The following is a 26,034-nucleotide window of genomic DNA, read 5'->3' as shown; positions in this document are numbered from 1 at the left end:
GGTTGGATGTCCAATTGTGAAACTGGCCGCGCGGGTTTGATTCCCGCCGATGCAAGAAAAAAATTCCAAGAAAGGTTTTTTTCTCAATTGGTCTGGGTGTTGTGTATTTTTCATGACTTCCTTCCATTAACCCTCTTTCCCACCTGCTGACAAGTATCTTAAATAAAAGCTTAGCGGGTTTTTCCTTTTGAAAAAAAAAGTGAGAACTTTTATTAGGACTCAGGGACCACAAGAAAGGCAGATAACTAAACATACTTACATGTTTTAACTTCTATTGAAAAAAAATAACGAGTAGTTAAGGCCTAGGTATTATTTAATTTCTCCATATTCTCTTATTCCAACTTTTAGCATGTCTATCTTTAAGGATTCATTGGTTTTGGTCATGACATTTTTTTCTCGGTCTTCCTCGTTTTATGCATCCACCAAAATTCTCATCGTAAGTCCATTCGCTCTATATGTCCAAACCAGCGCAAAACTGCTTTCTTATTTTTGTTGATATGGCTTATCTCAGCATTCCACAATGGCACGGTTAGCGACATTTGTGTACCTATCGTACATATTTTTACCGCGCATTCGCATTTTATTAATCCTTCGACAGCATTCCGCCTACTTTCATCCTTGTTTTTCCAATTTCAAACTTCGCTTATAAGGGTCGGCACCAGTACTCCGCTGTAAACTGCTTATTTCAATTCGCAACATTACTTTGCCATGGTTGATTTAGTGCACCGTTTACCCTGTTCCCGGCACTCACCTTTCTCAGTATTTCCATCCCTAGTAAACATATTTCCCAGATACGCGAACTCTTCTACCTGTTTAATGATAACTTTCACAGTCATCTGACATTTTAAGTCTTACCTTTATTTCTGTCAAAAACCACCATATTAAATTTAGCACCATTTATCGGGAAATCGCTCCCTTTACGTGCGTCGTAGACTTTTGTTACCAAAAATGCAGTTCCTTTTTGTTGCTAGCAAGAAGCCCGGCATCGTCAGCGTACAAAAGACAAGTGACAGTTAAATCGCCCATTTTTTTCCTTCTCGTATTCGTAAACCTTTCAGCTCTTTATTCGCTTTTTGTAGAATTAAAGTAATATTAAACCACACAACTAATCGGAATGTGAAATTGTCCACATCAACTATTGACATTTTACACTGCAAGGAAGTTGTTATCATAAAAATGAAAATATTTATTAATAGTACAAAATAAAAAATAGGATGCTTAGTAAGAATAATGCAGCAGCAAGGCTTATTACGGGAGTAAAAAAATATTCTCACATCTCACAACATCTTCGAGAGTTGCACTGGTTGGTTAAAAAGCCCAAATAGAACAAAATACAAGCTTCGCTAGACAGTATTCAAATCCCTTCATGAAATGGCTCTAAAATACCTATCGGACCTTTGTATTAGAGAAAATACATGTCAAAGAAAATCTACTCTTAGGTCAGCGTTTGATTCAGGCAAAGGAAATCCCATACACTAGATTCGGAGATCGTGCTTTTGCCGTCGCCGGCGCCGGACCCTCTGCCCCAATTGACTTCAAACTTATGAATCATCGACAGTCCCAGTCAGTTCAGATCCCAACTAAAATCTCACTTTGTTTATCATACCCTCAATTTTAAATCAGAAAATATAATATGTCACTTTAGTTTAGTTAGAATGTAAGTTTAAGTGTACAATTGTAAAGCGCCCTTGAGGTGATTTTTCACAAAAATAGCGCTCATTGACAGACGTGGCGCAGTTGGTTAGACGGCCAACTGTGAGACTGGCGTCGCGGGTTTTATTCCCGCCAGTTGCAAGAAAAAAATCCAAGAAATATTGATTCTCAATTGGTCTGGGTGTTGTGGTGTATTTTTCATGACCTCTTTCCATATCCGCTGTATCCCACCTGCTTACAAGCCTCAAAATAGAGGCTCAGCGGATTATTCCTTTTAAAAAATCCGTTGTATTACGATCAACATAGCTGTATTGGAGAGTATTTTTCTTTTATGTTCCTAATGACCACCTTAGATAAATAGGCAGCTTAAGCTGTTTTATCTTCCTGCTTGCAGAATTAACCTGCCGATGGTAATGCCAGTAGGAAAAGCAATGTCTTTACTCAACCGTATCTCTTCGGATATGGACATCTTTCATATTAGTGAAAAAAACTTCATAGAAGATAGCATCCTTTTTCTATAATTGCCGAATATTTTTTTTTTACCATCTTTGTATATTTAAATTTTAGTATATAAAATAAATAAATTGAAATTTAGCTTAGTTAGAATATAATTTTAAGTTTACTATTGTAAAGCGCCCTTAAGGAAATTTTTCACAAAAATGGCGCTATGTAAATCAGCCAAATATTATTATTATTACCAATAATAATAACTCGTGTTGACTTCTAAGCCGAATAACAAATGCCTTCATGTTATGAATGTTTCTTGGAACCGACTTGCTTTTTTTATATTCTTGTTGGAATTTCAGAATTAAGTTTTAAAGAAATATCCATACAAGTACTTAGTACCTACGTATTAAGGTAAACGGCTGTAATACTGACCGTGCCCGTATTACTGATCTATTTCAACAAAAACAAAGATAATAGGAAAAAGCAAAAAAAAAACACATTTATGAATATTGGCAACACTAGAACACAGCATCTGTTAATTGTTCACACTTGTTCTATGGTTGACATTCGAATTTTTCTGTTTAAAAAATCAGTTAGAGTTTGGACACCCGGTGACTAACAGCAGTACACAGGAAATCCTTACGAGGTAAGCCTAATTTTCAAAGTTTACTTTAAACCATATATTTTCTGTATTCAATTGTTATTCAGTTATATTTCTATTCAGTCAGTAGGATTTGACTCTTGATATTTCATAAAACAAAGTATTTGTAAGATATTTTTACTATTTGTATCATAAATTTTAAAAATAAAAGTGGTCAGTATTACATCCAACCATTTTTTTGACTGTTTCTTTTACTGACCTAAGCAGTCAGTATTGCATCCGGCTGATATTTTAGTCGTTTTCTTTACTGACCTATGGGTCAGTAATAAGTTCAGTGAGAATATTTCAAAAATTTAAATTAGTTTGATTGAAACAAAATTAAAAACACATTTTTTGTGTGATTTGTAGAGCACAAAGAATTTTGAATTAGGCAATGTAGTTCTGACTTATATATTTTTGCTTTATTTTAATCTTATAAATGAGTAAAGTTAGTGGTCAGTAATAGAAACAAATTTCGGTCAGTATTACATTTTATAATCTGATGTCAGTATTACATATTATGTCAGTAAATAAGTTCTGTGCCGAGACATATTTTTACATATTTATTTTGATTTAAAATAAAATTAACAAAGTTATTTCCAATGTAATATTTAAATACGCATTTTTTAAATAACGGAACATAAAACTTAAATTTTACTTGTAAATTGATCCAATATCTGACTACCAAACACTATTGTATACGATGTATAAATAACACAAGATAAAATTAAGTAAAACTGGATTTCAAAACATATGTTTTAAGCTACTTTAGATGGAATTTTTGAAAATATAAATTTCATAAACCTTTTGTTTTAGATATGATGGCGCCTAAAAGAATGCAGTATAGTGAACAGTCAGTGAAAGATGCGTTGTTAGCTGTGGAAAAAGGAATGACAATATACAAGGCCAGCAATTTGTATAAAATCCCAAAAACAACATTGTTATACAAGAAAAAGGGCAAGTATCCTGTAGAAAGAATAGTTGGACATCCTACAATTCTAACTAATCACGAAGAACGTCAGATAGTCGATTGGATAATATTTATTGGAGAAAGGGGATTTCCGGCGACCAAAGACCAGTTACTTGACAGTGTTCAATTACTATTATTGAAATTAAAACGCGAAAATCCCTTCAAAGACGGAAAACCTGGCAGGCGTTGGTACGAAGGATTTTTAAAAAGACACCCTGGCATTTCGCAAAGAGTGTCACAAAATTTAATTAGAGCAAGGGCGAACGTAAGCGAAAAAAATTTAAGGCAATGGTTTTCTACTGTTAAGAACTATATCGATGAAAATGATTACACAGATGTTTTGAATGACCCAAAACGCATTTATAATTGTGACGAAACTGCTTTTTTTTAAGTCCGAAGGAGTCGTCTGTCATAGTGAAAAAAGGTTCGAAATCTGTTTATAATTTTATACACAACGATGAAAAAGAATGTCTTACTACACTTGTGATGGCTAATGCAGCAGGAGACCTCCCCCCCCCAATGATAATTTATAAATATAAAAGAATACCACTTTCGCTAGCCAGAAAAATGCCACATGGTTGGGGAATGGGCAGATCTGATTCCGGGTGGATGACTGGAGAAGTGTTTTATGAATATATAGGAAACGTTTTTTTTCCATGGCTCAAAAAGAACCAGATAGTATTTCCTATAATTTTATATGTTGACGGGCATTCGTCGCACATGACTTTGGCGCTCAGTGAGTTTTGTAAGGATAATAAAATTATATTGATTGCTTTGTACCCAAACGCAACTCATATATTGCAGCCCCTCGATGTAGCCCTATTCCGTCCAGTCAAATTAGAATGGAAAAAGAGAGTTCACCAATGGAAAATTGATAATGAGGGTAAAAAGCTTATGAGAGAAGATTTTGCCCCTTTATTAAAAACTGTATTAGAAACAGCTGGTAATATGAATACTCTTCAAAATGGATTTAGGACTTGTGGGTTGTATCCATTTTCCCCAGAAGGAGTCAACTATAGAAAACTTGATTTTAAAAAAGCGCGTCCTTGCACGTCAACACCATCATCGTCTTGTCCTAAGCACGTCGTTACTTCTCAAAATCTGTTGAAAATTCCTAACAACAAATACAACGCCGTATTTCTACGTTTATTTGAAAATTTACTGACAAACAACCAAATTGATGCATTTAATGATCAAACAAATGATACATGGAATGGTCCAAAGGAAGACGAAAATTTGTTCTACATTTGGAAAATTACGAAGAATTTAGTCAATGAAAATATCGGATTGGTCACAGGGAATAATGACGAATGTCATTTAGGGTATGAAACTTTCGTTAACAACGATACGTTGAATGAGTCTCTCATAGCGTTTGACGATAGTTTTTGGTCAACAACAGGTGATGAATCTGAAATTATGACAATGGTGGTAAAAGATAGTGAACTAATTCCCGAGAAAAACAGTGAACCAATGTCCGTTTCTCTTACCGCAAATTTAGATCGAGAACTCCTAGAACAAGCGGGCACAAGCGATACTAATCTCAATGAAGCGACGCCTTGTAAAACTCCTAATTCTAAAACAATTATTAATGCTCTTACGCCCTTTAAGCAGTGTCTGTTTTGGCCAGAAGATAAAGTGGTAGAGAAAAAGAAAATTACAAAAAGAATTCCAACTGTCATTGTTTCATCAAACGATTATATTAACTACCAGCAAAAGGTCAAAGATGACAAAATGAAAAAAGATGAAGAAAAATTGGAAAGGAAAAGATTAAAAGAGGAGAAAAAAAATGTGGTGCTTGAGAAGAAACAAGGAAAGATAAAAAAAACAGAAGTGCAACGGAGTTGTTTAAATGACTTTGGCGGTTATAAATTGAATGAGTATGTAATTGTAAAGTTTGAAGAAGAATATTTTCCAGGGATTGTGGTGAAGAGCAAAGATAATGGTTCCGCCTTAGTCAGAGTAATGGTTATGAGTGGCCAGAATTGGAGGTGGCCAGAAAAAGAGGATACTATATGGTATTCTTCTGAAGAAATTATAAAAACAATTCCAGAACCGGAATTGCTGAATGCGAGGGGAATTTACTCCATCCCTGATATAACAATATTACGCTGTTCATCTGATAAGTAAATCAATATTTTAGGTATTTCTTTTAGTAAAAATTATTTTACTATTTTTTTTAGTTACCTCTATGATTATTAATTGATATTTTTCTTATGTGTTGTTAGATTTATTATCAAATATATTGAATAAATAAATCAAAATCTTTTATTTCACTCCCGGTCAGTAATAGGATCACCATAGGTCAGTATTAGAGTGAAATCCATTTTCAGTATGTCAGTAATGAATACAAAATCTGGATATGTTTAATATTTTTTATTTATTTAAATTGCTTGATTTTTTACTTTTATTTTTTTAACGTATTGAAGTAAATTCATCAATTTTAGAAATAGACAAAATTATATAGTTTCAATTACCAGGTATTTAAAAACAAAAAATGAATAAAAATGTCTGTCAGATTAAGACACGAAATGGGTCAGTATTATAGCCGTTTACCTTATGTATAATAAATATGATAATCACACTTTCCAACAAAACTGACATTAAGGCCGGCGATCTCTATCTATCTCCAAATGGGACTCAATAAAATCTAATGTCGTATTATTAGTCTAATACGCGGGTGAGTGTGTGTGTGAAGTGTGGGTGCGGGCGGGGGCGCGGGCGCGGGTGTTGTTGTTTTCTTACTTCTCACAAGAGATAATAATATGTTCTGCCGGGTCGCCCGCTCCGCTTCACCCTACCCGCGCCTCTCCCCCTTGCCCAGCGGCTGTCGTGCCAGTCATCACTCCATCGAGGAATCACGATACCAACAGCTGGTGATAAACATTCGATAGTAATAAGGTACACATTTCAATGATTGACGCTAATCTTGTTATTGGCACTATTTGTTTTCCGCACAACATTATATTACGATGGAAGACGTTTAATTCGAATAATCTAACACAGAAATATTACGAACACTGTCAACGACAAACGACATTAGATTCGCTAAACAAACAAGAAATCAGTAGTACAAGTACAGTGCGTTCGAATGTTTATTACCATTATAAATTTGTGTTAGTGCCTGTCAGTAAACATACCCATTTCATTCGTGTTAGTAGGCACGCTAGAATGATTTAGATGAAAATTCATTGTTGCGAACCCATAAAGCGAGGGTTATTTAAGATTACAATGGACCGTACAAATCTTATCAGTTTTTGGTTGTTTTTAAAAAAATATTTTTTTAGGAATAACCCGCCAATGCTCTATTTATGGCAGGGCGTTATGGAAAATACACCTCATTACCTAATGCAGTTGAGAATAAAATATTTATTGTTTTTTTTTTTTTAAACCCACAGGGACGGAAATACGCAAACAACTGTTTTTAAGCGCCAGTAACAATGGCGGCATTGAGCGAAGATCGTTCAAGGTCCACAGACGTAGGGTCTTTCTAAGGAGGACTCTGTTTACCGATCCTGTTAAGATTCAAAACATCATACATAACTTTATCAAAAAGTATCTAATGACTGGACATAAACATCGCAGACGTCAAAGTAAATCTTGGCTACACACTGGACGGGTTCTTACCCGGTTTTCACTGCCTTGTAACGTGTTTTAAAACAAAGCTACTGGTATTATTAATATCTTCTAAAAATAACAATCAGTACGTCATATGCATTTTTACACTAAATGACCGCATTTGACCGTAAATTATGGTATTTGTATCCGACAGCCCTCAATATCGTGGGGGGTCGGCGCGGCTTCGTCTTCCTGGTTCCTCGCAATCGGCCCACCCGGCGTAAACGGGAGGCCTGGGAACCCGGCACGCGGCGATGAAAGCACCGAAAGCTAGGTCAACCTCAGTAGTCCTGAAAAGGACTTTCCACCCGGTCCAAGTGGTAAAAAGAGGCGAGCGCAGTCGGAGCGATCAAGGCGGCGGCCACAGCAAGGAGCGAAGACTGAGCGGGAGGCGGCGGCGGACTCGGGAGCACAGCACAGAAATAAAACACTCGTGTCGGAGGACAGTAGAGAACTGATTTATTCATTAGAGTTACACGGCTTATAAAGCGTCGCTCGCCGCGCTAGACGAGTTGCCCCGTAGCGCCGCGCAGATTGGCTCGAGGCGGCGCGGGTGGGCTATCCCCACCACTGCCGGCCCTGCAGTAGCCACGAGCGGCGTAAATACGGGCGCGTTATGCGCGCGCGGGCCATTTCGCTACTAGCCACGACGAGCGAAGCACGTGTAACCAAACAAGCATGTAAATATTACAATAATACATAGTAAAACAAATATCGACAGTATAAATTTCTATATATTTTCCCGGCATAGGTCGAGGCCGAACCCGCAAGTGACAACTGCGTCTTTATTAAGGGTTCAGCACTCGACTTACAGCTATGCCGGGCCCTATATTTATTGATAGCAACATTTTATTTTTTATTTTATTTTATTTAATTTATACAAATAATACGGCCAACGTGGCCGTTCCTATGGGCGTTCATGCGCGTCCGGAACAGTATTTTTTACTAAAAAATGGTAAACTGCGGTTAGAAGCCAGGGTAGTTTCAACGCTTTGCATTTCTAACCGCCTTATCCAGGGAGATTGATGAATGAACGGGTTAGATTAAGCTACAGCATCCATCTTCATCACACTTAAGGGATTGCTATGTCGGAAGAGCAGATAAAACTCTGCATAGGTAGTGTCATTCGAGAATATAATTATGTTTACAAGCAATATTGTGCAAAGAATTAGATTTTAATCCAACCTAGGATTACTTGTGTGCTACAGTATATTTTTACCATATGGATTTTAAAAAATCTAAAATATAACATTAAATTATAAATTATAATAACTTACGAATTTATATACCTACTTGACAAACAATCAACTGAAAAACACTCTGTTAGTGAAATTGAACTTATTATTCCGTTAAATTATCATTGTAAAAAACAAACGCCATTCGGTGACAGCAATGATACTGAAAGTTGGTCTACGACTCTAGGTTTTAGGATGGTAAATTTTAAGCTGTCTGACTAAACCGACCAAACTGCTACCATAATCGAAACAAAGCATTAATTCCGTTACAATTTTATCTTTAAACTATTTGAAAGACTTTCTAATAAAAAAAATATATATCGCGTTTTACACGTGTTTAGATTATCTGTTTAGGTGTGTTACATTTACATACATGATGTACCACGTACCTAGGTTACAAAACATCAATTCGTAAACAGGTGGTTAGAAATATCTCTAAACAAATAAGACCTTAACTATGTAGTTGCACCAAAGCACCACGGAATTGATTATTTTATTTTATTTTATTTTATTCAGAAAACATACAGTCATAAATAATAAGTATTAAAAACAACAATTTTTTAACATAAAAAGACAATTAAGTACTCATAAATTATGCAAAAGATATACATTAAATGTGACAAAAAAAAATAAATAAATAAGAATTTCAAGCGAGAAAAGAATAATTGTTGACATTTGCGTTTTCCATGGAGGTAATAAATTAAAATACCGAATGTACACTCCGAGCCATCCACGCACACACATGAACGCACATATAAAACACACAAACATATACATTACATGCGGCACATATACATAGCATAAACCACTCAAGATGCACATTCAGCAACTATCCCAAATAATCGACCCCATGAAGAAATTTTCTGTACAAATGCAACGTGCAGTTAAAAATGTCTACATCGATACTGAGTCCATTATAATTTCTACAGGTACGTCTAATGAATGAATTCGAGGTATCATTGTTTTTACAAGTTGGTACATAAAAAAGGGAATTTAATCTAGTATAGCGAAGGGGACAACGGAAACCAATATTTTGTAAAAGATACGGCGAATCAACTATATTATTGAGAATTTTGAAAAGAAAAATTAAATCACATGTATGGCGCCTTTTTTGTAGTGATTCTATATTAAAATTGATTAAAGATGCGCCGTAATCATTTTCAATGTTGCCAAAACGATATTCCAGGCTCCTTATAAATTTCTTTTGAATGTTTTCAATTTGATTAATATATACATTATACTGAGGGAACCATACTTATGAAGCGAATTCGAGTTGACTACGCACATAAGTATAGTAAAGAAGTTTGAATGTATTTGGTGATGAGAATGGCTTGGAGATTCGTAAGATAAAGTCTTTACGCCTTATCTACTATTGTATTTATGTGATCTCTAAATAAAAGATTATAAAAATAATAAATTATCCCTTAAGATCGACGAATTTTTCAAGTGCAGGTATATTTATATAAAATTTCAACAACAAAATCAAATCCACTGAACTATGTTATTCTTTGTATAATTTAGAAGATGCAGATTCAATAGCCGTTCTTTTACACATCTTTTTTACTATCGCTACAACGATCGAATCTGGGAAAAAATAACAAAAATAGATCTAATCAATGGTATGGTCCTCATGTAACAAGAATTGAAATTAAATATTATTTTAAAATAATGTAAAAATTTCTATAGAGCAAAAAAAACCAACGAAATTTGTAATTATTAGTCTTCCTAATTTTTTGTATTATTTTATATTCATGTCCTCTTCCTCCTCTTGCTTTTTCCACTCTCTCATCCTTCCCTATTTTTCCTTCCCATTTTTTATTCCATATCCTTTTAGTCCTGGCGTTATGTTTGACTGTATGTTATGTTTTTTATATTATTTTTTCTGTGTAAAACCTGTAACTGGTCTGATTGTCTATTGTTACTTTGTATGTATTATTAATTATTGTATGGCTGTGTTGATTTTAATAAATCCCATAAAAATAAGGCCCGGCTTCTAACCCTGACATAGGCAAAGTTGAGTGCCCCAAGTTAGTATTTATATCGACTATTTGCTATAAAAGGCATACATAATAATATGAAATGCCGTAACGTAACTCGTGTTTTTTCTAACGCTGACGACAGTACTAGCGATCAAAGACGATGTGCTGTTAAATCAACACCAGTATAACGGGGTCTTTAACAAATACGAAATGGTCAAATCCCCGTGCTCAGGATTTACGTGCTATGTGTGCCCGGAAAAGTGTTTTCCCTGTAGTAATTATATCGAACTTTCTTGTACCTACCTTATTTGTCACATCACAAGTAGCTTTACAACGAATTAAGCAGTAACTTTTCCTCATATTGGCATTCCATAGTGGAGTTTGGCTTTTTATTATCCGTATACATTATATTATATTTATATTCTCACACTGTGTTGTGCTTCAACCGCTCGCTGCTAATTATATTAATTAGTACTTTTCTCCCTTACCTCTTAAGTTTTCTAGCTTACTTTTCTTCATTATGAAGTACTTCTCTTTCGACAATGTTTTGAGTATATCCAAATGTTTGCAGACAAGCCGGATGTTTTAAAAATGGTTTCCCCCTCAGTAGCAACAAATTGACTTCTCTTTTCTTTCCTAACTTCGTTTATCTTTGATATTTTGAGCATTCTCCTATATCATCTCATTTTGAAAACGCAGGTGAGGTTAAAGTCTTTATTACTTAAGAATGTACACATATTGATTAAAATTTTAGTACATTACCTTATTTTTCGGACCACAAGGCGCACTTTTTTACTCCTTAAATTCGTATTATGGTCCAATGCGGCTTATCATCCGCAAAATATGATAATTGATAATAAAATTAAAATAACAAATTCACTGTAAATGTTATAATTATCTACTGAAAATCGCTCGGTTAGTAGGTAGGTAGCAATTTTTTTTCATCCTAATAATAATAATAATTATGGATAACTTATATAGCGCCATTTTCGTAATATAATACATCAGGGGCGCTTTACAAAGTGATTATATAAAGATATAAATTTAATTTTAACTTTAAATTTTTAATTTAAGAAAAATAATGTACTTTTTCATACTACTTTTCCACCACATGCTAAGAATTTATTCAAATGATTTAGAGAACAAGTGGGTTTTAAGTTTCTTCCGAAACATCACTTCACTCTCACAGTTTCGGATTTCTGCTGGGAGAGCATTCCATGCCGTAGGGCCTGCGACCGCAAATGCACGTTCGCCGAATTTAGTGCGCTGTTTGCGTAAACAAAACGAAACGAATATTTGTAAAACTAATTCTTCCCTTACCAAGGCATTGTTTATCATTAACGCTAGCCTTGCTATTGGTACTTTATTACTACCCTTTTTAGACATGTTAATATATATAGGTACAATTTTTTTTAATGATTCGTTGATCTGTAAATACAATCTTATTCACCAATGTGAAAATAAGGGATAGAAAGTGAAAGCGCACGAGCATTTATAATATTATCTATGTAAATGAAAATATAAGTTTTAAAAATTTATTTATAATCTAATCACAATGGAAATCCATCAAAATCAGCCATAAAAGTTATTTTGTTTGCTACGGAACGGAACTCGGAACAATAGGTCCAATCAAGTTATTTTCACGAGTAACGCAAGAAAACGAAGCTTTTAAATTGCGAACGCTTTGGAAGTTAAGACTTGAGACTGGAAGTTTAGCTGTCGCTAATACATCTTCACATGCATTGTACTATAATAAGTCCCCAATATTGTAGGAATTCAGAATGTGTAGTGTGGGCCGCGGGCGGAGTCATAACCCGATTTTTTCCATTTTAAAATCGTCTCGGAAATGGCCGTTCATTCATGGAAATCGGATGAATGGAGGCGTATTCGCTCGCAAAACGCAGATGTGCAGTGCAACGGAAAAAGTGGCCATTTTTTTTATTGAAAATAATATCGTCCAAAACTAGTTTAGCGCAGGTTGCAGGTACCACTAGCTACCAGCCAACAGCCAGCTACTAATTGTCGTGGTGGACGTGGACGTACATAATATACAAATGATTATTCGTTTTTAGAGAATATAGCATAAATCAGGAGGCGGGAAGAGGATCCAGGGCAGAAGGACGTTTGAGGAGGAATGAAAATCCTCCGCCATCCGTTATATCTGCAGATGGTTGAATCAACAACTAAATAATTAATAAACCGTTTTGTTACGTTAATGTGAGGTGATCAGCTAATCGATTAATATACACGGCACGCGGTGCCTTTTACCTTACAAAAAATTTGTATTTAGTTGAAATAAACACTTCAAGTAGAAAGGAAACGAAAACAAAAAGTTTATTTTGTATTATAACTAAGCACTTTTATACAACGAACATGCTTACAGTTTTTACTTAAAAAAAACAATATGTGCGTATAAAATAGGAGAAGTATATCATTAAACACGTACATAAGTAGATTCAACAAAAAAAGGTTTAAAATATAATTATATCAAATAATGAATAAAAATATTTTTTAAATGTTAAAAAATCCAAAAAGTTCTCGTAAAAATACAGAAAAATAGTAGAAAAATAAGATAACAAAGAAAGCCAAAAAATAAGAATGATAAATAAAAATGTAAACATACCTAACAGTTGTAGATTGCCATTCACGATCTTTGAAATGGATTAATTTATATAAACCAAACCTTCATGCTAAAAATATCGTATAAGAATAGTTATTGCCGATTTATTTGTTTTATTTATTTATTTAATTTATTTATACAAATTCATATCAATTATTATTCAAATTAAAAAAAAAAAAATAGTAACGTATCAAAATAGTATTATACGAGTATAATTACTGCTCGCTTTTTGTATCAAAATAGTATTATACGAGTATAATTACTGCTCGCACTTTGTTGCATCTAAACGGAGTTACTTGACGAGCCATTCGTCCAGGTACCTTGAGAATAATGAGAGCTAATAGTTTTGGGCAGTCCCATGTAAAGTTAACAATCGTCAATAAATTTAATAAGAAATATATTAAAACACCTTGTAAAACAAATATTTTATGTCAATCATGTCAGGAATCAATCCCAAGACCTCTTGCATAGTAGACAAATGTGTTAATTGCTAGACCACGAGGCGGATCATGTTTATAAACATATACATATTTTATTTGGTCATATTTATATTGATCGTTGAACATTTATTGCAGGTGTTATCGAAGCGGAGTTCGTTCACCATCATGCCTATCGCCGTGGCCCCATCGGGCTCCGGGCGAGGCCCCCGCTAGCGCGGCGCCCCCGTGGGCCGCCATGGGTGCACCGCCGGCGCGGGCGCCGCCCCCGCCAGGCCCCGCCCGCGCCTGTCCGCCCCAGCGCGTGTTGCTGCTGCTGGCCACGCTGTTGTTCTCGCATTTGGCCCCCGCGGCCGCGCTGTCGCCGAACGTGGATCTGAACTCGCAAAAGGAATCTGGTGGTAAGCGCAAACATTTAAATTGTTTTAAATTTAATCAATAAAGTTTTACAATGAGGAAGTTCAGTGCTACCGGAAATCTGATATAAAAATTGTTTTTTTAAAAACATTTTCTCGAACATGTATGAATTTTTTTTTTTTATTATGTCTTTACAAATTCACATGTTTATGTTACCACGTGTTTGCAATAACCAATAAAATATAACGTTGTTATGTTGTTACAATCGTGGGCGATCATGATTGCAACCGGCAACAGATTCTCGGTTTCCGGGCTAGCCATGTTTTTTGTTTGTGGTAAAAATTATCATTGTACGGGGTTAAAATTTTTAAATATCAGAAACAAAAACAAACTTGTCTGAATGTCTGCAAGTCAGCGGTTCTTATAATAAATGTCAGTTAAACCCATGTTTTCGTTTATTCTTGTAAGTTATGTTTCACCGTCCAGATATGTGTTTTGATCACTCACCGACCGGCGCTTGTGACGTCGCGGGCGGTGTAATTTCTAACCTTCGCTGGGAATTTTCAAAATAACAAAACATTCAAAAATCATAGCGATGATAATACGATACACATATGTATTGGCTTAGTTTGATCGTTAAAATTATTATATCTAGTAAAGTAACAATTAATTTACTTCAAAAGTTGAATAGAATCGTTTTCTCTTGAACTCAGTACATTTGAACATTTTAGGCGTTATTAGGCTGTATACGTATCAATATTCCTAGCGATCGATTTGACAAACGAGAAGAAACTAAACCTGTTTGGAATACAAAAATGTTTTTTTATTTTTTTATTAAGAAAACGTGATGGGTAGATGTGGTACTTGGAAGTGAATGTAAACTACTACATAAACACAAAATACTTCTTAATATAAAGACTTCATTTATTACCTCTATTAGATTTAGTATTTAGTAGAGACTGTTTAAATTATAAATTAGGATTAAATTATATTATCTGCACTCGCTCGTCGGTTAAGAAATTAAATTTTACCTATGTGTGTTCAGGGAGGTGAAAATATGATAATCTGACGGCGCTAAGTCAGGGGAATACGGGGGTGGTTCAAAACATCCCAACCCAACGAGTCCAAGAGCGCCTTGGTAGGTAAATCTGTGTGAGGACGGGCGTTGTCGTACAACAGGCACATTTCTCTCGTCAGCATTCCCCTCCTTGTCTTTTGAATGCCCCTTTTAAGTTTTTTAGGCTCTTACAATATCGTTGTGCATTGATGGTGCTTTTTTAGTCCCAAAACACTGAAGCCATTTTTTTGCCCGAAATTGTGGTTCTGATTTTTTTTTAACTTCGAAAGTACGGTATACATGAAATATGATAAATAATTTTGAAAACGGAAAAGGTTCCGACACAGAAAATTTTATTCTAACACTTTCTAAAAAGAAACGTAAAAACCGTTTCTGTTTTGAGGTGCGAAAAACGGGACAGCGAAACGTCGATTTCGTCGATTTTATTTGTGAAAAATCAGTCCGTCGCGTCGTTCGGTTGTCTTTTGCGCACAGTATTGAGGAGATATTTGCGAGAGAGTGACAGAAAAAGTATTTTTAAATACCTCTGAATCTAAATAATTTGCATAATAATATAAGTATGTAGTTCAATAATATTTATGCCCTATTCAGTTAAACTGTCGGCCTCGTGGTGTAGTGGTCAGCGCGTTTGCCTAGCACGCAAGAGGTCTCGGGTTCGATTCCCGACGTGGTTGACATGAAATATTTATTTGAAAAGGTGTTTTAAAAAATAATATTTCATAGTCCCTGGACTATGAAATATTATTTTATAGTCCAGGGACTGAAGCGTAACACTGATCATCTTACCTACATGTAACAAAAATGACTAAAATACACTGCGATTCTTGTATCAATGCCGTGCCCTATGCACTATTAGGTGCGGAAAGGGAAAAGATGATGATTCAGTTAAACAAAATGTTAATTTGAACTGGATAATATTTAACTTTCTATCGATGTACCGATACTTATATTGTCAATTAGTACCCAATTACCCGATGTTATCTGTTCGTGTTTTAAAGTGATTTTCTGTAATTGGCTTGTTTTGGTATATTTAAAGCTTGCAGTGAATGTTGTTAGTTGTTACATATTCCTATCTGGTAAAATTCCATAGTGACATTACCGAGTCAGCTGTGAGTCTATCTCACGTGCTCCTTCACTCAATAACTCGATAGTGGGTATCGGTATATTCATGTTATGGGAATAATATTCAGATATTTAAATACGTATCCCCCTTCCCCCTCCGCCTTCGGCCAACACAACCTTTTGACTAATTCATGGCACTTCATTGTTCTCATTTTTTTCTCCAAAACCGTGACACGTTTCTGTGATTACATCTGGATTCGGACTATTTCCATATCGCGTATAAAATAATGGTCCTTGTTATATACGCTAACGGAAATATTGACTGCTGGGTCCTGGCGATAGGAACTCCGTGGTTAGTTCCGACCGAAGTTTCGGTTTCGGCCAGTTTATTTTTTAAATTTTTTATTGTATATTCATATTTATTTGGGAAAAAACAACAGTTTTCACATGTATTGCATACAGAATATAAAGAAACTAAAACTGTAAAAAAGGTCTATATAAATTTTCCACAGTGATTGGTGTAAGCCGTTGATTATTATTATTATTATTATTATTATGGATAACTTATATAGCGCCATTTTCGTAATAAAATACCTCAAGGGCGCTTTACATAGTGATTTGCTAAATTAATTTAATTGAAGCTTTTAAATTTGTAATTTAATTAAAACAATTTATTTTGTTGTCACATGCTACGGATTTATTCAAATGATTTAGAGAAAAAGTGGGTTTTAAGTTTTTTCCGAAACATTACTTCACTTTCACAGCCTCGCACCTCCGCTGGGAGAGTATTCCATGCCATAGGGCCTGCGACCGCAAATGCGCGTTCACTAAATTTAGTGCGCTGTTTGCGTAGAGGTATAATAACTTTTCCTCTCGCCGTGGACGTAGCTGATCTAAGCGTGAGACGCCTGTCAGCTAGTTCATCTGGAATGCATAGTTCCCTTAGATATTCCGGAGCAGAGTTGTGCAGTGACTTATACATAAGCCAACAAAGTTTGTATTCGACCCTCTGTGAAAAACGTAGCCAGTGTAGTTCCCAAAGTAGTGGAGTGATATGACTGAACTTAGAGATTCCGAAAATAAGTCTCGCTGCGGCATTCAATACAGATTGTAGGCGAGTCATTTTGTTCATTGGTAGACCTGCATAGATACCATTACAATAATCGACTCTAGACACTACAAACGCATTTATTAATTGGCGGGCGGCAGCAACCGGCAAATTTTTGCGTATGCATTTAATTTGTCTCAGCTGGTAGAAGCATGAACTTATCGTTCTACTAATTTGAGCGCCAAGAGATAGGTCAGAATTGAGTAAAACTCCCAGTAGTTTAACGGTGGGTAAAGCGGTACTCCCTACATTGGGTAGAGCCGTATCCTGGATCAAATTCTGTCGTCTGGCTGAAGCCACCCACAGTTGTTCAGTTTTTGATGGGTTTAATATTAGCCTGTTTTCAGCCATCCAGTTTCCTATTTTCTTGATGCATCCATCAATTAAATTGACAAGCACACTTCTCTCGCCTGGTTTGCAATAAAAATAAATCTGCGTATCATCTGCATAGCAGTGAGACCACAATCCACATTCTTTGATAATGTTCTCTATATCTTTAGTGTAAAGGAGATAGAGGAGTGGTCTGAGTACTGACCCTTGAGGCACTCCTGTAGACACCCGAAAGTTGGTTGAGCTTTTACCCTGGAACATAACTGCATATTCCCTTATTTTAAGATATGAACTGAACCACATATGTGCCTGATCACGGATACCATAAGTTTTCTCCAGACGTTCAAGCAAAATATTATGGTCTACAGTATCGAATGCAGTACTCATGTCCAGAAGAGCCATCAACACCAGATTACCAGAGTCCACCGCCGTTATAATGTCAGACAGTACTCTTATCACTCCCGTCTCCGTAGAATGATAACGTCGGTATGCCGATTGCCTTACCGAAAATAAAGAATTCCGCTCGATATAGATTAAGTACATTATAGGTATCAAAATAAAAGCAATTTCAAAATTGCGAAATGTTGGGAATTAAGAAGTTGCAAATAAAATATAGATATGCATATGTGTACAAATATGTATATATTATAATAATACAGTAAATACAAATAAAATAAATTTAATAAATAAGATAAAAAATACAGTTTTACAAAAATATTTTAGAAGGTAAGAGAAAGGTTACGGCCAATAAAACGAGTTTCGCCGCGGTTTCCGTTTCAACAAAATAGGCCGAAACTACGGCTCAACCGAAATCTACGGTCGGGGTGGGTCGGATTACGTTCGGCTATACTCGGGTGCATCGTATGGCTCATGACTCGGCCGTGTTACCTGTGACCTTTAGTTCGTTTCGGCTTTCGGCTGGTAAATATTGTTGTCACGCTAAATGTATGCCCTTTTTTCATTGTGTATTTTATCTAACACTTAATGAACTCATAAGGTTTAACAAAAAATTATTATCCAACTATTTCTTTAGTTTCTACCCGTGGGTGAAAATTTTGCTAAATGTAATCGAGTGCAGATTAGCCCCATGGTGTACTGGTTCGTGCGTTTACCTGCCAATCAACTAATAAAATAATGTAAGAAGTTTATTATTATATGGTAAAAGTCCATGTTTTTTATCGGGCCAGCTGGATTTTTGCTATGGCGTGAAAACGGCCTTGCGGCGCTGAAATTTGCATTGGTTGTTTTTCTCTAATTATGTGAAGTGCTTGTTAAGGTTCCACTTTAAATTTCTACTATTTTTTAACATTTAAATTATTAGTTAAATTGAATAATTACTCTAGAAACCTTGTGTAATTCTGTGTTACATAATTTTTGTATTATAAAAGGTCGACACTTTACATAATTTGACCTCCATAAATGTTAATATCCGTTTTGTAGAATAAGTTATCCTTAAAAAAATATTGATATTTGTTTTTACTCTTGGTAAACTTCTCATTATTCACGTGTCTAAACGTAATTTCACCATCATCATCCCCCCTTTCCATACTCAGTGGAGCATAGGGCACTGCATTGGTAATCCAAAAATTGTATTCTTGTACTGCTCTCTCGTAGGTTTTCCTTTTTTAATTTTTTTTAAATCGAAGTAGAACGCGTCGGCTCTTTTCTGCACCAACCGCAACTCTGCCATTCCCGGTCATGGACACCCGACTCGGTGTAGTACCTGGGTCCCTATTCTCCAGTTTTTAGCTCCTAGCCCTTACCCGCGTGGCTTAAATCGTGTCCGAGTACACTGTTCTCAATCCAGCTGTTTGTCCGCATAGGTGTAGAAATTGCGGCACATTCAAATTTGAGCTCCTTTCCGACATCCTCGCTTTCCTTCGCCGCGCCGCCAGAATTGTATATTATTTTGTAGTTTTGTGGAGAACCCGTTTTTCGCATTTACGATGTTTCGTACATACGAGAAGTAGCAGATATCGCCGCAAAATGTTCAGGACATTACTCCACATTTGCCTACAAGTTAGTCTCGGTACAATATACGCAGCGCAAACGTAGGTCTCTTCTTTAAGTAGTATTGTTCATGGTTTTATATCCGATAATTTGTAATTAGTGTAATAGAACTTTTTGATTTTATTCAGCCATATATTTCGTGCGGACGTAGTATTTTCTGTTGATTCGAGCGTTCGAGATTAAAAAAAAAAAATATTTAAAAAAATAATTATTTAACAAATTTACGGATATTGTCCAATTAAAAAAAATCATCAAATCAAACAATAATACAGTAAAAAATAATAGAAGCAATTCAACAAAGAATAGCAAAGACAACTTAATGTTAATATGTGGTGTGTGTAGGGCGCGGGCGCCCTGCTAGCCACGACCCCGACCCCGACCCTCCCCCCACCCCGCCAGGGCCCCCGGCTCTCCTCGCAGAGCCCCGCCACCGCTGTCGGTAAACATGTTTTCTACATTCGCCGCTGACGCACTCGTGTCAATGCTCTCGACAACATGATTTATAGCGTGAAACTTCCCCTCCTGGGCCCCGTTTTCTCCGAAATTCCGCCGAAAAACAAAGAGAAATGTACCTGGGGCCATATCTCGAGTATTGACACTGTCAAACGCAAGGTCACCACTGGATACCGGCGTAAAGAGCGATTACATGTGTTCGAGATCCGCGGGAGAATCTGACTCTAGCATTAGCCTGGCATATGGCACTTCGCTGATGTGGACCGGTCCGAAATGTTTACCTCGCGTTCTCTCCAAGGGTAAGTGACGTAGCGGCCGCGCGGTTAGCGGACCCGAGTCTGCGAGAGCCTGTAGCTGTGCGGCTGCGGCTGTAGCGAGTTTGCGAGTAGTCGAATCTTCAAAGCTAACAATCTATATACCTAGATTTAAACAGTTTTAAATCAGAGGATGACGAAATGATCGGACGGTTTTGTGCATGCTAAGACCCAGTTTCGTTTCGCGTTAGCGTCGTGCCGTGCCTTCTCGGGGCACACCACCGAACTTGTCCGCCATGGGTCGTGGGTCGTGGGTCGCGGAGCATAAGCTAGTCGCTAGTCGCTAGTCGCTAGTCGTGATAGCTAGTTCTATCTAATTACATTACTTGATATTATCCCTGTTTTATTTTCGGAGGGTCTCTCTTTTTATATTACGTAACATGTACATGAAATGATTAGGAATCAGTCTGTGTTTTTTTCTTCCATCCCAGTAATTTATACAAAGTCCTGTGTTATAAAGTTTTACATTTTCTTTCAATCGAAACAAGAAAACCCCGAACGTAAACAGGTACGTAATAAATCATTTTCTCTTTAATGGTTTCGTTCGTATTGTCCTGGTAAACCTTAAATGTTCCCAGTCAACCTTGAACATGTAAACGCGATCCACATTCGCAAGGGTGCCACAATGTCAGACGTATAGAAATAATAATATGTAGGCGTCCTAGGACGTAAACACCGTATTATTGTCATACTTCTACATATTGACTCTCAGTATCCCTGCCACATGCCCTTTTCATACCAGTCTCCGCTATATTTTTTTATTTTTTTATTTCAAAATACAAAAATGTACAAAAACACAATTGTATTCCCATGAATTAGCAAACTCATTCTGGGATTGATACAATTAAAGATTATCAGATAAAAATAAAAATACATTTAGTTGAACATAATTAAAACAAAAATGGACATATCTCGGAGACCTTTTTAAAAACAAATTATAATATATTACTTTAACATAAAATGATTATTGATCAGGTTAGGACTCCACGTGCGTTGCTGAGTGGAACTTTGGGCCAATTTCATGACTTAATAATACGCTGAGGGTTGATCTTCAGCACCTTGAAAGGTCGAATGACACTCGTGATAAAATTTTGATTACTCACCGCACTAGTGCACTACCGTCGTTCAATGAATAATTCAATTTGATTTTAGATAAATCACATCAAGTTTACTGAAGTATTTTCCCGGTTTGGTTTATTATTTTTTTGCGGCTTTTTACAATGGGAAAACTTAAGATTTTTACTAACATATAGATTTTTGTGTAATGAGGAGAAAAACAGAGTCTCAAAACTCATTGAATAGGGGATTAAAACTGTACAATGAGTTATCGAGAAATAAAAAGACTTGAAATATTTTAAATTAATTTGGAAAAATATATTTTATAGAAATTTTGTTATTGAAAAAATAAAGTTATTAAAAGTTCGTATTCGTTCTAAAGATTTTATGAACTAACTTAATAAACCATTCATAAATAAAGTAATCCATGTTATTGCCTAGTCTTCCGAATTGTCAATTTATTTACATTACGAGCACGTGAACACAAGCCCCAATTCCGCGGAACTTTGCTTGGTTAGTATAATACCGATCGGCTCCGAACACAAAAGTTATTGTTGTATTTACATTTTATATTATTTTTAGCATATTAAATATGCTAAGTTCTAGTTAGTTCCTTTAGTAAGCAGCAAGGAGGATTTGCAACAAATAGTCTTTAGAATGCACGATGTATGTCTAGAGGTATTTGGAAGGGGAAGTGAGACTTCTGATTGCATAATATAGAACGAATGTCTTGAACAAGTAGAACAATTTTTGTATCTGGGAAGCATGTTTTTCAGAGATGGAAGAGTAGAAAAAGACGTTGAAAAGTGAAAGGACAGTGAATGCGGGCGAAAAAATAAACTGCGCACTAAGCACAGTAATTGATAATAAAAATATGTCAATCAAAGCTAAACTGGCAGTGCACAGCGGAGTTTTAATCCCAATACTCGTGTATAGAAGCGAAACATGGAACTGGCAAATGAAGGATGAAAGCAGAGTGAACGTGGTTGAAATTTGATCTCTTAGACGAATGTGTGGGAAATCAACGTGTGATGAAACCAGGCGAGATTGTAAATCTGAGTCAGGTATAATTGATAAGAAAGAGTCTCGGAAATGGTTTAGTCATGAAGAACAAATGGATGGCGAAAGAATGATATATGGCGAGAATGAATGGTAACGTGGGACGAGGATGACCAAGGAAGACATGGCATAATCAGATAAACCAAAATCTTAAGGCTGGTCATGTCAAAAGCAGGCAGAAACGAAGGGAATGTATGACAAGGCGTACGAATGTGGAGGTAGCTAGGAATGCATTCCAGTATAGACGTGTGTGGCGGTCCATCCTCTCTGCATCTCCATTTCGGGCTATAGGGAAATGGCGTTATCGTAGTAGTAGAAGTAATGTTTGTTTTCTCATAACGGAGCCTCCCTTTGCACAAATTGATGCAGCAATTTCTGTCCGTATTTCATTACCTTTTGCCGCGCTAGGGTAGATAAGGTAGTATTCTTCATGCAAGTGTCCGTATCTCTGTTATTTCGGTATATTACTTATTATTGGGTATAATACCAAATGGATCTCCCCAGTAAATATCCTTTATTTATGTATATCACTGAGTCATCATACCCTTCGTCTTCTGAAAATCGTATTTATTGTATCTGTCAAAATTTTCGGTAAATTATTTAACCGTGCAGCAATGCTTGATTCAGTTTTTATTCTTATCCGCGTTAATCATGTTTCGGAATAAGGAAAAATTACGTTTTTCTTATTTTACATTTTTAAAGTAATAAAGGTCTATGAAATACTGTCCAGTAAAATATGTTTTTTTTTGCTAATTATTATTAGCATAAAAAAATACTTCTAAATTTGTAATTTTGAATTTCCGCGAAAACGGTGATTCCATTGGCCACGCCCCTAATACGTAACGATTTATGTTTATTTGTTCGTGGCCATTGAAATTTGTGTAGAACAATATCACGAACCTCGACGTCACAACAACCAAGGCCAAACACGTCGCGTTTTTCTACGAACGTATTTTTATTGAATTTCCTGTTCACATTTATGTATAAAAAAACATTTCTCCACAATATCCATATTGATCTTGAAAATACAATTGATTAATTTAAATCCAGTTCATATATTTCTATCGGTATTCCCAGTATGTGATATTTCCCTATTAACAAAGAAATGCTGCAGCAAAATAGTATTTATATTTATATCTGATACGTGAATTCTATTTTTAGACCACAGCAGGCCAGGAGGCCCAATTACAGTGGTGAATTATAGCATATTAAAATTTTTGTGTTCTCACCAGGAATCGAACCCGGAACCTTTCATGTGTGAGTCGATTGACATAGCCATCATTACGCAACGAAGGCCGCTTTACATTTCATTTACTATATTTATTCAATGGGGACCTTGTCAGGAATCGAACCCGATATCTCAGCGCTCATCATCAAATTCATCATCGTACCCTTGTTTGCATCCGATAGTGCATAGGGCACTGCGTTATTACACTAAATGCAGCGTATATCGGTCGTTACATGGATGTAAGGTGATCAGCCTTATTCTTCAGGCGTCAGTCCGGGAACATAAAATATTGCAGTGTAGAACCACCTTTTTAGCCAACATTTCATGTCGACCCTCCCAGGGATCGAACCCGGGACCTCAAGCATGGAAGGCGAAAGCGCCAACCATTACACTACGAGGTGGACTTATCTCCACTCGATTTCCTTATTCCGGATTTTTACCTGAGAGCAGTCATCGAGTCCAAAGCACCTATCCAGGATTCTGGTTCTATTTCACACACACACATTCTCAATAACACGGACACGAAAAAAAAAGAATATATATTGCTGATTTACAACTTTTTTCTTATGAATTTCGTATTTAAAAACAGAATTTCCCAGTAAATAAATCTTGATAAATTCGCAGTTTACTCATAACTCAAGTCCAAGTGCATACATCCTTGGTCCATATACTCGTATACGCATTCCTTGCTTCCAATAAATGCATTATTTAGCTTAGCTTTGACCGTGAAATTTCCAAATAATAATATTAGAATAAAACTTTCGCTGGCACGAGCCACTAAACACAGTGGATATTTTTCGGTACCTATTATTGGCCCATTTCACACGTATTGTCAGAATCCACACAGCGTTGTAAAATTGGGTGTATTTATTATATTCTTTTGTATTTATAATTTGTCCGCCCTGTAGTCAGTGGTCAGTGCGTTTCCCTGCCATGCTAGAAGTCTCGGGTTCGATTCCCCACTCGGTTGACATGAAATATTTATTTGAAAAGGCGGTTTTACGCTGGATTATTTTATACGTTTTTACGCTGGCACCTGGGCTGGTATTCCGAATACATTCATAGCGCGTATTAGTACATAAAAACGCACGACACCGCGCTTTTAATGCGTTCGGAATACCGGCCCTGAAGCTGGTAAGACTGATCTTACCTTCTTGTTTTGTAACATTTTTTTACATCATTATATATTTTTATACATAAACATATACTATTTACCTAAATATTAGTTTTAAATAATAATACATATATATATTTTTTTAAATGTTATTCAAAATTGTATTTTTAGTTTTTTTTTTAACTGGTTCAAAGTATTTCTAATCCCAAATTATCTTTTTTTTATCGATAATTCTATAACTGGTAATATTTTATTCTTTTATATAGTTTATATTTCTTTAGACTTTCTTAATTTGTTAATTAATAATATTGTTTTAAATGCTCTGTATTACTTATGCTTACATGTATGTATATTTAATTGTATTTGTAACTAATATGTAAAAGGCACTAAGTGCCGTTTATTTCAATAAAATAAAATAAACAAGATACCCTGCAGTTGGCGTACCAATGCAGTGTTTTGTGCATCATTTGGTGATTAATAAGAACGATGACGATTTATTAAAAATAGATTCAGCCGCCACTCTCAAATTAAAATTCTTAAAAAGGAAATCGAATGAAGATTAACAATTAAATAAATAAAAATAATACGTATTAAACAATAAATATCAATCCACCCATGCCTGTCATTTTATTGTACCGTGTGGATTTTTACCGTGATGTGAAATGGGTCATTCGCTTATTCGTTAGCCTTTCAAAGGGCGTTCGATTCTAAATAGACGAAATTATATTATTTTCAAATTCACGACTCTGGCCAACAGCGCCAGCGAGCTAGTCATAAAATGGCAGTCGGAAAGATAACATTTTCCTAATAAAAACCGTTATTTTACTTTATGAATCCGGTCTAGTGTCATTTTTAACAAAATACTTCCTAATTTTGTTTCAAGTATTAAAAGAATATGAAGGGATTATTACTTTTAAATGTTGATTTCAATGTTATTTGTTTATTATGATTACATGGTCTACATGGTCAACTCTATTAGTGATCTTACACGGTAGATAGAACATATCAAATTGTAATACTACATTATGTTGTGATTTGTCCTACATGGTCTACACGGTCAACTCTTTTAGTGATCTTACACGGTAGATAGAACATATCAAATTGTAATACTACATTATGTTGTGATTTGTCCTACATGGTCTACACGGTCAACTCTTTTAGTGATCTTACACGGTAGATAGAACATATCAAATTGTAATACTACATTATGTTGTGATTTGTCCTACATGGTCTACACGGTCAACTCTTTTAGTGATCTTACACGGTAGA

General features: G+C 35.7%; 2 protein-coding genes and 1 non-coding gene across 3 annotated transcripts in view; all 3 read left to right on the top strand.

Moving 5' to 3' along the window:
* Positions 1–26,034, top strand: part of LOC148280613 (insulin-like receptor) — a 226,023-nt gene that overhangs the window by 28,861 nt on the left and 171,128 nt on the right. Inside the window, exon 2 of the mRNA XM_088228122.1 lies at positions 13,735–13,997. Coding sequence (XP_088084248.1) covers positions 13,735–13,997 — 263 coding nt within the window. The remainder of the gene's footprint in view (positions 1–13,734; positions 13,998–26,034) is intronic.
* LOC148280615 (uncharacterized) lies at positions 2,518–6,269 on the top strand. The gene is given in 2 exon segments (XM_088228094.1): positions 2,518–4,087; positions 4,090–6,269. Coding segments are annotated over 2 exon segments (2,277 nt in total). The 5' UTR covers positions 2,518–3,558; the 3' UTR covers positions 5,838–6,269.
* TRNAA-AGC (transfer RNA alanine (anticodon AGC)) lies at positions 15,633–15,705 on the top strand. The gene has a single exon. It is a non-coding gene; the product is annotated as a tRNA-Ala (tRNA).

Source organism: Micrasema longulum, unplaced genomic scaffold (assembly GCF_059751315.1).
Source record: "Micrasema longulum isolate JH-2025_06_02 unplaced genomic scaffold, ASM5975131v1 h1tg000561l, whole genome shotgun sequence".
NCBI classification, from domain to species: domain Eukaryota; kingdom Metazoa; phylum Arthropoda; class Insecta; order Trichoptera; family Brachycentridae; genus Micrasema; species Micrasema longulum.
The sequence above is the reverse complement of the archived record's forward strand: the minus strand, read 5'-3'. Positions and strand labels throughout refer to the sequence as shown.